The 16661-nt window shown below is 40.3% G+C and overlaps 1 protein-coding gene across 2 annotated transcripts; it reads right to left on the bottom strand.

Annotated features, from left to right (window-relative positions):
* Positions 1-3810: 3810 nt before the first annotated feature.
* ST3GAL5 (ST3 beta-galactoside alpha-2,3-sialyltransferase 5) lies at positions 3811-13021 on the bottom strand. 2 transcript variants are annotated; one of them, XM_063304582.1, is made up of 6 exons: positions 12807-13021; positions 10151-10259; positions 8044-8387; positions 7567-7753; positions 5033-5191; positions 3811-4236 (listed from the first exon to the last, which is right to left on the bottom strand). In XM_063304582.1, the coding sequence occupies exons 1-6, from the start codon at positions 12962-12964 to the stop codon at positions 3973-3975; spliced, it is 1221 nt and encodes a 406-aa protein (XP_063160652.1). In that variant the 5' UTR covers positions 12965-13021; the 3' UTR covers positions 3811-3972. The 2 variants fall into 2 exon arrangements, with proteins under 2 accessions (XP_063160652.1, XP_063160653.1); XM_063304583.1 differs by having other exon boundaries at positions 3813-4236; positions 12797-13015.
* Positions 13022-16661: the final 3640 nt, after the last annotated feature.

Below are 16661 nucleotides of genomic sequence, written 5' to 3'. Positions count from 1 at the left end.
ATCTTAAAGTCACCAAGGTTGAGAAACACTGCTTTATATGCTTTAATAAATTACATCATATTGTACTTTTATTGCTTTTTACTCTTTTGATAGCTGCCTTGGGGATATTAATTTACATCGGAAGTGGTACAAGCAAGAAATTGAATTAATATAAACAGCGAACAGGGATACTTTCACCAAAGTGATAGTCTCTTTCCTATTTTCTGCCTTCTGAAAATTCCCAGAGCAAAGGGAGAGGAGATGGGGGGCATTTTTTCCCCAATAATCCTTTCCCCACTCATAATACAGTAAGCTGGTAGGGGCACGCACAAGCTATTTGCCCCTCTCCCCCCGTCCTTTATTTTCTTCCTTCTCCCATTATGTTCTACCAGGGTGGCCTTCCCATTTTTCCATGCCTCACACCATGCCTCCATCCTAGGTTAAATTAATAGAACATACCAAACTGCTGGTTCATTTAGGCACTCTGAGAGGAAGCAAGAGCTGTTTATAGAAACAATCAGGAAATTATAATTCAAATTAAGTTTCAGACCCTTTGTTCCACATATTCTCCCACTGTCCAATCGTAATAGTGTACCCAAAATTCCTAGCCCATTTAGTCATACTCTAACATATTCATCTTCTAAGTTCAATTGTAACAACATTCTATACATCTTAATAAGATGCTCAGCGTTTGTACAAAGTTCCATTTCAAGTTGTTTTTTTTCATGAACAAAATTATGTACTTTCTTATCCAGATTGAACCATTCTGACAATTGTGCATAATTAAACCAGTGACAGGTGAAACCTGGTTTGATTTGACTTACAAACGGATAAGCATTCTGGCACCCAAATTAAGTATATATTCAAAAATAATTATTTGGGAAATGCATGCCTCTTTTTCAGTTCCTTGAAGTACCGTGTATGTTATGAAATCATAAAACATCTTTGAATTTGTAGCACGTTTTGAAGGAAAACGTCTTCCCTTTTTAGAAACTAAGGGCCAGTCAGATATCACTAAGTAATTATTCTGGTTTTGTTGTTTATTTGTTTAGTCGCTTCCGATTCTTTGTGACTTCATGGACCAGCCCACGCCAGAGCTTCCTGTCGGTCAACACCCCCAGCTCCCCCAGGGACGAGTCCGTCACCTCTAGAATATCATCCATCCACCTTGCCCTTGGTCGGCCCCTCTTCCTTTTGCCCTCCACTCTCCCTAGCATCAGCATCTTCTCCAGGGTGTCCTGTCTTCTCATTATGTGGCCAATGTATTTCAGTTTTGCCTTTAATATCATTCCCTCAAGTGAGCAGTCTGGCTTTATTTCCTGGAGGATGGACTGGTTTGATATTCTGGCAGTCCAAGGCACTCTCAGAATTTTCCTCCAACACCACAGTTCAAAAGCATCGATCTTCCTTCTCACAGCCATATGTCACTATGGGGAACACCATTGCTTTAACTATGCGGACCTTTGTTGTCAGTGTGGTGTCTCTGAACTATTTTATTGAGATTTGTCATTGCTCTTCTCCCCCAAATCCACCTCCAATTTCCAGAAATGAATGGACCAGTAAGAAACTACTTAAAATGGCTACAGGGGAGCACAGGAGATGGGGTTTTATCTCCTTTATTCCATTAATTTTTTTTAAATTCTGTTAGAACAAATTCCCAGGCCTTAACAAATTGCTCTTAAAATTTCTGTTAGAAAATATTGTGGTTTCCAGTCTACCTGTTTTCAGTACGGTTTAACTGGGGGGAGATTACGCTAAAATTCCTTTGGGTTCTCACACTAAGTATAGGACATCCTGGATCTTGATCTTTATCACTCCTTCTACAGCAAATTCAGGTTGTTGAGTGGTTCTGAGGACCAGAACCAAAAGAATGTTACTGAGAAATCTCAACATGTTTTGGGTAAACCCTGAACTATACAACAAGACATAGCCTCAGGAAATGTCAGCCTTACCAGGTAGACCAGACAGGAAGCAGAGCAGATGACCTAATTCTACTTTACTGTAAGGCTACATTAACAGAATCTTGCAAGTCTGAAGGCACAATTCTTCCCTTCCCCTTTAGACACCGAGAAACCAAGGAGGGTCTCTTCTGAGCCTCCCAAGGTCATTCGCACATTCCATTATAGGAAACTCTAAAGTGGAAGGGGGGAGTTATCCCTACCAAAAACATATTATCTGAAGGTTTGAAGAGGAGCACCATCTTCTGCTTGGGCATGAGGGAGAATGCACGGAACATTTTGCTATGCCCTCTTTTTTCATCTCCTAAATTTACTTGTTCTCCTACTGTCCTGACTAAGCAACAACCACGCCGAGATGAGGAAGAAGTCTCTAGTGCTTTATTATTGCTATAAAGGTAAAGGTAAAGGTTTCCCTTGACATTAAGTCCAGTCGTGTCCGACTCTAGGGAGCGGTGCTCATCTCCGTTTCAAAGCCGAAGAGCCGGCGTATGTCCGTAGACACTTCCGTGGTCAGGTGGCCAGCATGACTAAATGGAATGCTGTTACCTGCCCGCCGAAGCGGTACCTATTAATCAATTCACATTTGCATGTTTTCAAACTGCTAGGTTGGCAGGAGCTGGGACTAGCAACGGGAGCTCACCCCGTCACGTGGATTCGAACCGCCGACATTCCGATCGGCAAGCTCAATAGCTCAGCGGTTTAACCCGCAGCGCCACCGCGTCCCTATTTATTATTGCTATAGTAGACAGAAAATCCTACCAAACTGAAGAAGCGTGGGAAAACCCAGACAGATAAACCCCCAAAAGTCAAGGCGGGTCTGTTCTGTGTCTCTTTGAATGACAGCTCAAACTCACTAAACTACGCATGCGTTTTTGCCCCTGGATAGTGGCCCCCTCCTGCTCACCATCAGTACTCATGACACCTACTGTGACCATCTCCTCCTACTGTGAAGCCTGCAGGATCAGGAAGCATATGAAACCCAGGCCTCTATGATTCTTCACAACATCAGAAGAAGTTTTGCATCCTCCCTCCTTAACAAGATGCTCAAACCCTTCTGCTGTGACTGTGCATGCACACACATCCTTCTAAGAACAGTGACACAGACTACCGGGAGGCAATTCATGACTGGTTTCATCCTTATCTGGACTCATCAGATGTCTGTAGCCAAACCTGTTCTTTGGGCTGCAAGCCCTCTATCAGGAATAGACCTTCACACTTTAGGGGACTATATACAGTGCATTACTTTTAGGAACTACCCAGGTCCTAGCACTCAGTGCTGTTCCAGGAAGGAATATACAACATCTATCAGAATGGCATATACACTCCACCACCATCAGATACGTATATTTTGTCATGTCCCCATGTACAAGGTGGAAACACCACACAAAATATTCATGACACAAAACAGAGAAATTTCCCTGGGGGGTGGGGGGAAGAGTCATGCAAAACCTCGTACATGGGGACGACATAATGTAACATACATATCTGTCGGCCTCAAGGGATAAACCAGATAGGAATCACAACCAGATGAGCTAATGCTACTTAACAGTACTACTTAACCGGAATGGTAGGTCATTCTAATGCACAGGACTTCTGAATGTTTTTGTCTTGAGACATGAAGAATGAGTTATAAGTTACTCGTTATAGGGATGGGAAGAAACTCTGTTACAAGTGTGGATTACAGTATATTTCCTGGATGAGTTTAGTTTGCTCTACACTTTGGCTGCTTTCATGCGGACATAGATATTATACGTATGTAGGAATAACAAAGAAGCTTGGCCTGTAATAATGTGATGCCATATATTTTCAGAATAGCTATTATGACCTACCATTCCGGTTAGCTGTGGAACACATTCCAAGGGGGAATGATCCATGTTCAGAAATCTTTGCCAAACAGTCAACAAAAAAAAAGTTATTTTCTACTACTACAGAAGTTCCTTATAATGGTCTGCATGGAATACTGAAATGGCTCTTTTCAACAAAGAGAAGCTTGCAGGAGCATGCAAAAGTCAACCTCCGACTTGGGGTTCTAGCATTAGCTTGCTTTTTCACAGAAGTCACAATAGATTCCTCCACTGAGATCTCTCACAGCACCTTCTTTTATCAGCTTTTGCAGAAATATTGTTTCCGTTGTCACGTTGTGCATGATTTGCCCATTCATTGTCTTCATGCAGAGACTGTCATAATAATGCAGCGGTGCGTCAGGTTGTCTGAGGTCATATCCAAACCCAGCTAAACTCACTTCATCACATAAATGCGTAGCCAGAACAACTGCTGTCACTCCAATTGTGGGTATGTTCTAAAGGGAATCAAATAAAGATATGTATTTCTTCTGTAATAGCATTGTGCTGTTGTGATATAATTGCTATTGAATTAATTAAGATAGAATTGTCCAAAGTGATGTCTGACAGATCATAATTTTGCAAACACAAGGTTATGAAGGTTTATAAATCATGCTGGATGTTTCTGACCCATTTTACTTACTTATTTACTCAATTTGCATGACTGCCAAGCCCACCCAATGTAACTCTAAGTGGCTGACGCAGGATTAAAAACACAACCAGATAAAAGATGCTGAGGCGGGGAAAAACAAGTTTTTAAAGCTTTATAAAAGGCCAGTAGGGTCAGGGCCACCCAAATCCTGGGGGAAAGTGGGGAGGTCACTGTTCCAGAAAAGGCACACCTCCTGGGTCCCATTAGATGGCACTGTTTCATGGAAGGAATCCAAAGCATGACCACTTAGCCTCAGAACAAACCAACCCAAATGAACTCTGAAACCCAACAGGGTTCATCAGAAGCTTTGCTTTGCTTTGCTTTATTTTAAGAGCAGAGACATTAATGATGTAAATTCAATTATGATACTCTCTTTTGCTTAAGTGGTAAGGAATACTTATATGAATATAAGTATATATTCTTAATGGTTGAAAATTTTAGTATCTCATGTTGCAGTCACGCACAGCTCTAGAAGCATCTCATTTTATACTTGAATATCTTATAATAATTGAATGAACTTTACATGGCACAAATTGTTAAGGCAGAAATAATAGCAGAAAGAAATGGTAGCACTCTCCTTCTTTCACAAAAGATACACTCACCTTATCCCAGCCCCAGAATTTTGTTCGAGGTTCCGGGTACTGCAGAATATCCAAAGCAACCTCCTTAATGATTACTGGGTTCAAAATCCGAAACTGCTTAGGCATGACAGGTATTTTTGTGGGCACTCGCTTCCAAAAAAAGAGCTGCATCCAGAGGGGCTGAACAGCAACACCACACAAAGACATCCAAAGTATTATAAGTTTTCAAAACCGTTATAATGTGAAGCAATTAGTCCAATGTATCACTTAATTACCCGGAAAAAAATGATAGTCCATGCTTAGTGACCGCAATGGGACAAGGAACTATGTTGCTAAGCAAAACATCATGTGACTATGCCAGACTTACATTATCACTTCCCATTTGATCATTAAGGGAGTCACCATGGGTCATTAAGCGAGACATCACATGACCACAACTTGCAATTTCACTGTCAGCTTCTCCATTGACTCTGCTTGTCAGAAGCCAGCTGTGAAGTGTGCAAATGGGGATCACATGACCACGGGAAGCTGTGGCAGTCATAAATGCAAGGACTGGGCATAGAATTATTTTTTCAGCACCACTGAATGGTCGCTAAACAGGACAGTTGTTAAGTGAGGTCTACCTGTAATCCCTTAATTGTCAGGGGTTACTAGGTCTTCTAAAATGTAATGCCACAGCAGAATTTTCAAAATGGCTACATCTTGATCTTCAACATCTCCAGCCAGAGATGGGAAGAAGGCCCTGCTACTAATGGGAGCAGTTAAGGCAAGGTAAAATGAGTTGGTAGTTTGAGGCATCTTCATAGGACACCCATCCCACAGGGGAGGTGCTGAAACAAGCAACTTGCCAGGCATATTTTAAAGACTGAAAGAGAAGAAAATTATAACACCAAATTAAAAAGAAGTATACAGCAAGAAAGCAATAGAAGAAAAAATAACATAATTGCATGCATATGAATGCATATATGACCTTAAGGAGAAGTGCAAATATTTTTTGTAAACATCTATATTCAATAGGAATTCCATATATTTCTTACTGTTAGATTGGTTTATGCTGGATTTGGTTTTAGTTTATTTAAGTGGACACTGCTTAAGAGTGGCTTGGCGATTAAAGGGTGCTAATAAATTTAATGATAATTATAGTAATTTATTTATTTAATATTCAAATTGATATAATTTATATAGTAATAATACATTAGCCGTATTACTTCCAGTAAAGCCAAACATCTGTGCCACATGACCATTCGGTGGTACCAAAATAAACCTGAGTTCTTAGAAAGTGTATGTTTGTATTCTACAGAACAATATCACCTAAAAATGTTCATATATGTTGTCACACACCATGAAAACCTGCGTGAAAGCTCTATTCCTCTTTAAAATGCCGCCAGACTTTGTTATAAGAACGTTATTTTAAAAACTGACAACCTAAAATCCTTCTCTGAACTTGAATTATGCTCCTTTTTTCCCCTTCAGTTTAGAAATAATCAGAAGTATTTGGATGGAGTTCAAACTATTTGTTGTTGTTCATTCGTTCAGTCGCTTCCAACTCTTCGTGACTTCATGGACCAGCCCACGCCAGAGCTTCCTGTCGGTCGTCAACACCCCCAGCTCCCCCAGGGACGATTCCGTCACCTCTAGAATATCATCCATCCACCTTGCCCTTGGTCGGCCCCTCTTCCTTTTGCCCTCCACTTTCCCTAGCATCAGCACCTTCTCCAGGGTGTATTACCCACTATTGTATTATTTCATTAGCACACTGAGGTTAACAAAATGCAGTCATCTTTCAAGAGGGTCAAAATGATATATTTTGGTCTTAAGAGCCTGCTTAAGTTGACATAACTGTCATATTAATCTTTTTTGTTGCTGCTTGGGTGCCTTTGAGTCATTTCTGACTCTTGGCAACTGCCTGGATAAGTCTCTGCAGTTTTCTTGGCAAGGTTTTTCGGAAGTGGTTTGCCATTGCCTCCTTCCTGGGGCTGAGAGAGAGGGACTGGCCCAAGGTCACCCAGCTGGCTCTGTGCCTAAGACGGGACTAGAACTCAAGATCTCCCAATTTCTAACTTGATGCCTTAGCCACTACACCAAACTGGCTCTCCATATTGATCTAACTTAACAATATCAAAATATTCCCATTTTTAAAATAAAGCTACTGCTTCTTTGCATAATAGTCACATCCTATCATCTGAAAGGCCCTCAGTTCATCACCTAATTCTGATTTTTTACCTGAGCAGCAACTGAATCTCCTTCTTTTAAAGAAACACCTAACTCAGCAGCTGAACTCTAGAGAGCTCAAATGATCCTGTTTCTTCTTTTCAGAAATGAAATGGGTCTCTCTCCAAGAACCACAAACTGCTTGGCATGAAACTGGATCAGCATTCTGAGATCTGAGCAAGTTTTGAGAAGTTCCATATTCTCAACCACCAATTTTGGCAGTCCTGACAGTGACCAGCTAGAAAAAAATTTGAAATGGAAACTTACTATGGTAAACACACAAACAATACATTTCTGGTATTGTCGCTTATTTTATATAAACTGTGTTTAATACCATCACTTACTAGCATTTCATTTTTTACCATTGCTTTGATCCAGTCAAAATCAATAGCCTTAAATAAAACTGCCACAAACAAGCCATCTGGATTATATTCATCCTGAGATAAGGGGGCTCCCTCCGGGTAGGTCATTCTTATTGTTGTTTTGTTACCGACATCATCTGTATATCCCTGAACAGGTGCATTATTTAATCTGTAAAATAAAACGTATCACATAACTGAATGAACGACTGAATACACAGCAGCCAGGTATGGGTGAAACTGGAAATTAAAGGCCCAGGCAACAGGAAAACCATCTTACCTGGAATATCTTAAATACCTTATCTGGAAACCTTCCGCACCACACAGATTCAACAAAATTCACATTTTTGTTTCAGCACAGGGGTGACCAGTCTCACAGACCCTGGGGTTTTCAACAGAGACCCTAGTCTATTTTCTCGCATTATATTTGATTTATGACCTTAGACAAAACCCAAGACATACCTTATAACAATATCAAAGCGATTCAGGACGGAACCCAACTTCAGTCTGTGCAGTGCTCCGCCATTTCCCACCACAACGCAATGTTTACAGGGCTTAGACCGCAGGTCTTCCGGCAAATCGTGTTCAGGTAGGAGTCGCAGTAAGTCCTGAAGTTTCTCCGAAAACTTGTGAAATCCAAAAGGTGGCTCATATTTGAAGAGAGCTGGTTGAGTGTGGATGTCTTTAGTGATAAAAGGAGGCATATCCATAGTGTACTTGTTCATAAATAGCTTGGTCATTTTGTTCTTCGCAAAAGATGGCCGACACTCGGCTTGCAGAATTCCCTCTATGTACTTCTGGGCTCTCTAGAACAGCAAAGCACACCAGCAGGATATGAACCCTCTTTGCGGCAAGAATGTGCGGTCAACACAGCCCAGTAATATGAGATTCAAATTTTCATCTATTCTGCTTTGATATCCGTTCTTTAGCACACTTGGCGCATTTCTTCTCCTCCTCCTCAAAAAAAACATTCAGTCAAATAAAACCATGGTACAGGTAGTCCTTGACTTACAACAATTTGTTTAGCAACCGTTCAAAGTTACAATGGTGCTGAACGAAGGGTCTTACAACCAGTCCTCGCACTTACGACTGTTGCAGCGTCCCTGCAGCCATGTGATCAAAATTCAGGCATTTGGCGACCAGCATGTATTTATGATGGTTGCAGCGTCCCAGGGTCATGTGATCTCCATTTGCGACGTCCCCAGCCAGCTTCCAACAAGCAAAGTCAATGGGAGAAGCCAGATTCGCTTAACAACCACATGATTCACTTAATGGCTGCAGTGACTCACTTAATGACTGTGGCAAAAAGGTTGTGAAATTGGGTGTGACTCGCTTAACTTAGCAATGGAAGCTCCAGTCCCAGTTGTGGTCATAAGTTGAGGACTACCTGTATTCTCAAGAATTACACTCTGCTTGTTGGTCCAAAATTGTTCCTTCACTGCCAACATTTATAAAAGAGGTAACCTTTTATAAAGCAGTTGCTGTAATTGCAATCTGGCAAGGATAGCCAATGAAAATTAAGGATATTTCAAAAGACATTAAATAAATGACAAATATATTTATCTTTTTTTCAGAAAGAGAACTGCTTGTCAAATAAAAAATAATTCACAGAGAAAACAAAATTAAGGAATTTATTTTTTTATTTCAAAATTAAGGAATTTATATCTAAGGGGATTTCATACTACTGTATATGCTTGTGAATAAGCTGAGTAAATTGGGTTTTGCTTATCTGAGGATGGGCTTAACCATGAGAATATATGGTAATACTTTTTTAAAAGTACCTGTATATCCCATATATACTCATGAATAAGCCCATCCAAGGATAAGATGACCCTCAATTTTTTAGTCAAAATACTACAAAAAATCAATAATTCATGGATTACCCATGGATGAGGCAATTGTGAAAATTAAAACATGAAAATTTTGAGGAATGGCTTATTCGTGGGTAGCACAGTTTTCATTGTATTTTAGTTAAAAATTTGAGGGTCAGCTTATCTGCAGATGGGTTTATAGGTAAGTATATACGGTATTTTTCTGGGACTGGGAAAACTTGTTACAGAATACTTTATGTAACTCTATGTAACTTTCCCCATGTATCTTTGGCTGAAAAGTAAAATTACCAGAAGCAAATGTGTCATGTACTTTTCAGTATTTCAAAAGCTGACTTTCAAACAGTCTCCAGAACAAAAGAAAGATAATAGTCAGTTGCATCCCTGGCCACAGAGTGTTTCTTTCTTTTTTATTATTTCAGTCACTTAGCAATGGCTTCAGTGCTAGTTTGTAAATTCAGGATAATCTTCTGAGAAGCCCTGTAGCAGCTGTATACTAGGAACAAATTTAATCATACTTTTTCAGGTCACAGACTCCAGGTTTAAACCAATTTTAGTCTCAAACTGTTTCAGGTAACTACCTGTGTTTTTGCTTCTGTTCAAATGAGTGTGTAATCCTTCTCAAGGAAGAGGAAGAGGTAAAAGAAACAAAGCCTACAGCAAATGCTTGGTGAGCCCCTTCTGCAGCATGGCTTATTACTGTCCTACCAGCAGTTGTTAAAATGATGAAGGTGACTAACCTGCGCATGATCAGGATTCACATAATGACCTCTTGTTGCATCACATGTCTTGAAATTTATCTTGATCATGTAAATAAAACAAAGTCCGATAACAACTAGGACGATATGTCTAAAAGTGTAAAGGCAAGGTGGTTATGTATTTATTAGATTCCTACAATTTAGGAATCGAATTCCAAAAATACAAAATGCACACCATTTAGTCCCACATTTAGCCTAGTGGACTAAATGGTGTAGAGTTAATAAAATACAGATCATAAATATAATAAATGATGTAATAATACATTTTAATTAAATTTTAATACAATTTAAAAAAATAAGTTAACAAGGATAATTTGAAACCAGTTTCTGGTGCATGCCTCAGACCAGATCACTCCCCAAAGGCCCCGCCCACCGCAAAAAACCCCACCCCTGTCGTAATAAGACTCCGGAAGGCCCAAAGGGAAGGGGCCACAGTCACCTCAAGAGGTGGACTGTCCCTCAGAAGCAGAGTCCCACACAGAATGCCTGCCTCTGGGTGTCCCCCCACCCCCCACCATCATATCTCCTAAAGGGTGGGGACTTTCAGCAGATTATTTCTCTAATGAATTTCTATTTCTACTTCCAACAAAATGCATCCTGCAAACTTTATTAACTGGCAATTCAGCAGGTAAAATCCTCCTTGATTTGACTACTATATGTATTTTAGAGGGGGCTTCTAAACAGAACTGAAACTGAATCATTTTGCTTCTGATAACTATTCTGACTTCTGCTGGCAAGAACCACAATATGTAGCATTCTTCTACTACCCTTTGCCACTTAAGTAGTATTTTCTTGCTATTAGAGAGGTGCAGAAGTGCTACTTAATTGTTGGAGATATTTGGGACAGCTATGTAAATAGACTCTTAGGGTTAATTCCTAAACTTACCGATCCATTCAGAAAATACAAGCGCAACAGGCATACAAATCAAAATACATTTTGCTAGAAGTGACTCAAATGACTAATGTCAATATTGTACAATGTGCTTAATGCTAACTGTGATTAGGGCCCCAATTTATTAACTATATCTCATCACCCACAATACATGATATTTCTCTCCCAGCGAAGTTGGCCACTATTCCAAAATGCTGTTCTGTGCATGGTAAAAAGCAGCTGTGCACAGATACTTTTTTTTTTTGTACCTGCTTATCTGAAATAAAAAACGCCTTTCTGAATAACTGATACCATCAATACACACCTTTCTAAAATAAAGTCGGCTTTATTTGACTCATTTGACTCATCAGCCATTTTATATGTACAAAACAGATAACTCTCATGGATGCTTTCATGAAACTGTCTTGAATGAAAGTACAGGTAGTCCTCACTTAACAACGATTCATTTAGTGATGGTTCAAACTTTCAGCGGGTGTTGAGAAAAACGACTTATGACCGGTTCTCACACTTATGACTATCACAGTGTCCCGTGGTCACATGATCACCATTTTTGACCTTCCTGGCCAGCTTCTGGCAAGCAAAACAATAGGCAACCACGTGATTTGCTTAACAATCACATGGTTCACTTAACACCCACAGTGATTTGTTTAACAGCCGCTGTAAAAAAGGTTGTAAAATAGGGTCAGATTTGCTTTATGACTGCTTTGCTTAACAACCACAACTGAGATGAGAATTTCGGTTGCTAAGTGAGGACTACCTGTATTAATAAACATTATATTTTTGACCTCTAATGTACTGGGTTTTGAAATTCTTATCCCAGTGCACAGTTAAGAATCCAAGTTTTTCCCTGCTTTCAAAGCACTTCGTGCAATCATTTGAGGCTATGGATAATTTCTCATGCGCTGAAACATGGAGGCAAGAAGACCACCACTGCTTATCACAAGGTTCAGATCCAGGCGGTAACTAGATAAAAGTGTTCCGGTTGAAAAAATAAAAAAAATAAAAAGGGACAAGAATTCTAGGTATGTTAAGGTCAACGTATTTCCCAAATGAATTGGAATAGTGATAACAGCATCATGAAATCCGTCTAAATATAAGAAGAAATGTCAAAATGTTCAATATAATCCCACCAAACTTTCAAAACCAGACTTAGGGGAATCTGAAGCTGAGTTCCTGCCTTACTATGCTTGTTACAAGCCAGAAATCATAACACAAAAAATGAAACGTGGTTTGCAACTCTATTCAGAGCACCACAAGCCACTTTACATGTGACCCCTGATCAGCAGAGGTACCTTAATTAGCCAGAGAGGTCAAGCAACAAAAACGTGTTGCCCACATTCCAACCATAGTCTACTCAAAGTAAGTCAGTATTGTCTGGGAATTTGACAGGCTGACTCAATTCCAAGTAAAAAAAAACACAGAAATGTGCTGCTAGTGCAGCATATGCATTAAATCTGGAAGCATCACTTACTTTTTAAGGAAGAGGGGGGATATGGTATGATTAAGAGATCAGAAATAGCTGCAATGATACTTTACATCTAAAAATAATCAGAATTTTAGTTTTTAAAGTAACTGCCTGCTATAATTCAAAAATAAAGTAAGAACACTTATTCCTATATTCCTGTCCTGTCAATGTTCTCGCTCAAGCCCAGTTTTATAAGCAAATGCTTTTAAAGCAACTCTATACTTCAGCGAAATGTAAAGTGATTTTCATCCTTACTGACAGAGACACTTACTTGAAAGTACCTTTCAAAAACCCAGTTGGTCTTTTCATCTTCATGTGCAACCAGCTTAAAGCATGGCAGAGAAGACCAGCAGCTCCTCTTTGGGTGAACAGACTTATTTTCTCTCAGCATTGCTTGCAAAGAAAAAGACTTTTGGTTAAAATGGTTTATATTCAGCATTTCAAAAGAAATTCCAGTTGCTCAGACAGTGAGTGTCTATGCAACACAAAGGCATTACTTGTTCAATTTCTAAGAACTGCCGGTTCTTCTTGATAATATGGCACAGATTTTGATTTTTATGATCCTCTCTTGAAAGTCTTTGGCTCCAGATAACCCAGTGATAAAAAACTGCAGAAGATTCAAGTTAAGTTTCTGCCATCTCAATTAAAATGGGGATAGGCACCTTTGCTGAGCTGATGCCAGGCCACCTACTGCCCCCCACAACTACCTATTATTTTACAAAAGTGAGGAAAAGGGATCAGACCAGAACTCTTAAGGGAAACGCTTCACTGTCAAATACAGTCAAGAAGAAAGAAACTTTCACTGGTCAACAAATGTAGTTTTAGCATTAAATTTAGCTAAGCATTAAAAATAATAAGGATAAATACATTAACAGGGACAAACAGATGATGACAAAGAAAACTCATGGAACCCCCAAGAAGGAAAAGAAAAAGGGGGTTCAAACTATTTATGAGAAATAAGAAGATAACAAGATCAACTAAAATGTTCACAGCTTTGGAGCATTTTCTCTACAGTGAAAACATACAGGTTAAGTTTTAAAAGATCAAATAAAATAAAACCTCTAAACGTATTGAAGTGAAGAAGCCAGTTATTTATATTTATTTTACAAATTGGTATGCCACCCACTCCACAGTGCCTATTGTTTATCAAAAAGAATGACATCTTTAAAAATGTGTGGCATGGTAAAAATGAGGACAATCTAATCTCCTCAAGAGATTAGATTAAAATTCTTCTTAATACTTTGGCAAAAAAAGCAACAACCATGAAGAAAAACTGAGTTAACTATTACCTCCCAGGAACTTAATGAAGAAGTCTGATTTATTCTTTACATTAAATTATTTAGATTTATTACTTCAACTACATAAAGACTAAAACATGTTTCGTTTAAACTTGGCAAACAATCCAAAAGCGAAGTGTAGTTTTAAAGTCAACACTGGTTCTAAAAGACATCTTGTCCTCCAGCTTATGGGCACATAAATAGCCATCAAATGAAGAAAGGAACTGTGGAGCCCTTGGCACTCTCTGAGCCTGGTTGTTTGCTTGCAGATGTTTCATTACCCAACTAAGTAACATCATCAGTGCGAGAAGGGAGTGTGGGGTTTTCTCCCTGTTTAAATAGAGTCGCTTGCCCTGTGTCCTAACAATCAGGAATCACGCTGAGACGAGGAATAGGTCTCTAGTGTTTATTACTGCTACATAGGACAGAAAATCCTAACAAACTGAAGAAGCGTGGGAAAAACCCAGACAGATAAACCCCAAAAGTTAAGGCGGGTCTGATCTGTGTCTCCTTGAATGGCTGCTTAATTCCTCAGTACTACGCATACGTTTTCCCCCCTGGATAGAGGCCCCCTCCTGCTCGCCATCAGTACTCATGACACCCTGCCAGTGTTGGTGGGGGTGTGGTTTTCTCCTTGCTAGTTCCTTGATTAGGGTACCTATCAAGGAGAAAGCTACTGTATACAAACTGTATACAAACAGGGAGCAAACCCCACACTCACTCGCACTGATGATGGTACCTATTCAGGTAACGAAATGTCTGCAAGCAAACAACCAAGCTCAGAGAGCCCCAAGGACTCCACAGTTCAACTCTGATTCTCTTCAAGTGGAGGAAAGGAACTGTGTGAGGCACCAAACCGGCCTGATGCTGAGCATCCAGGCCCTGGCATCAACAGTAAGGCAAATCAAACTCCACCATTCCTGACCCTAGCCCAAACTTGCCTGTGCCATGAAAGCTGCTGCTCCAGAATGGAAAGCCAGAGGATAGAGTAAATAAAAAGAAAAAAAGAAGACGGGTTATCTTGTGATGTGATGATCTACCAGGAGTAGGTTACTGCTCCTGAGCAGCCTGTCTTCTGCACTCTGAGTTTATCTGGGCAGAGTGCACCTGGATAGATGGAAGTGGAGAATTTCCAGCATTTGAGGTCCATCTGAATGGACTGGAACAATCTTTATGACTGACCACCAAACTTATATCTTTGGTTCTTGCCTCCCTGGAAGTCTTAACCTTACCTAGATATACAAAATGCCATTTTCTGACTTATAACCTACTTCAGCTTATGTTGGACTAGACTGGGACTACAGTCCTGCTTTCTGACTCCAATTGTGAATGAAAGTTTGAGCTCAGCTTCTGAAGACTTCATGGACATGTCCATGAAGCCTTCTAGACAAGAAGTAGCTTTCTACTGCTGCTTGGATTTTATTTTTTACTTCCAAGTCTAATCGTGATCTCCCAGGGGACCCTCAATGATCTCTCGCAGAACCCTGGGGTTCCATGGAACCCTGGTTGAGAAACCCCGATTGTATCTATTGCAAGCTCTCAACTGAATTACTGTATATAATAAGCATAGTGATCTTTATTCAGCTTGCCAATTCACAACGTTAAGTTATGAGCAAATTATCACTAGCTATCAATCTTCAGCTTCAGCAAAGGATCGTTACCTTGTCGTGGTGCTGGAGCTTGAGCACCTCAATGATGCCATGAGCTAAACCGTGAAGGGCCACCCAAGACGGGAAGGTCATGACAGAGAGGTCAGACTAAATGCGATCCCTGGGGAAGGTAATGGCAACCCACCCCAGTATTCTTGCCGTGAAAACTAAATGGATCAGTACAACCAGAGATATGTCGGTATACCATCGGAAGATGAGACCCCCAGGTCGGAAGATGGTCAAAATGCTACTGGGGAGGAACAGAGGATGAGCTCAACTAGCCCCAGACGTGATGACGCAGCTAGCTCAAAGCTGAAAGGACGGCTAGCGGCCGACGGTGCTGGTGGTGAACGGCGAATCCAATGTTCTACGGATCAACACACCATTGGAACCTGGAATGTAAGATCTATGAGCCAGGGCAAATTGGATGTGGTTATTGGTGAGATGTCAAGATTAAAGATAGACATTCTGGGCGTCAGTGAACTGAAATGGACTGGAATGGGCCACTTCACATCAAATGACTACCAGATCTACTACTGTGGACAAGAGGACCACAGAAGAAATGGAGTAGCCTTCATAATTAATAGTCAAGTGGCTAAAACAGTGCTTGGATACAACCCAAAAAATGACAGAATGATCTCAATTCGAATTCAGGGCAAGCCATCTAACATCACAGTGATCCAAATATACGCCCCAACCACAAATGCCGAAGAAGCTGAAGTAGAGCAGTTCTATGAGGATCTGCAGCACCTACTGGACAACACGCCTAAAAGAGATGTTATTTTCATCACAGGAGACTGGAATGCTAAGGTGGGCAGTCAAATGACACCTCGAATTACAGGTAAGTATGGCCTGGGAGAACAAAATGAAGCAGGACATAGGCTGATAGAATTTTGCCAAGACAATTCACTCTGCATAACAAATACTCTCTTCCAACAACCTAAGAGACGGCTTTATACATGGACTTCACCAGATGGACAACACCGAAATCAGATTGATTACATCCTTTGCAGCCAAAGGTGGCGGACATCTGTACAGTCAGTAAAAACAAGGCCTGGAGCTGACTGTAGTTCAGATCACGAACTTCTTCTTGCACAATTTAGGATCAGACTAAAGAGCTTAGGGAAGACCCACAGATCAGCTAGATATGAGCTCACTAATATTCCTAAGGAATATGCAGTGGAGGTGAAGAATAGCTTTAAGGGACTGG

The sequence above is a fragment of the Candoia aspera genome, chromosome 5 (assembly GCF_035149785.1).
Source record: "Candoia aspera isolate rCanAsp1 chromosome 5, rCanAsp1.hap2, whole genome shotgun sequence".
Lineage (NCBI taxonomy): Eukaryota > Metazoa > Chordata > Lepidosauria > Squamata > Boidae > Candoia > Candoia aspera.
The sequence above is the reverse complement of the archived record's forward strand: the minus strand, read 5'-3'. Positions and strand labels throughout refer to the sequence as shown.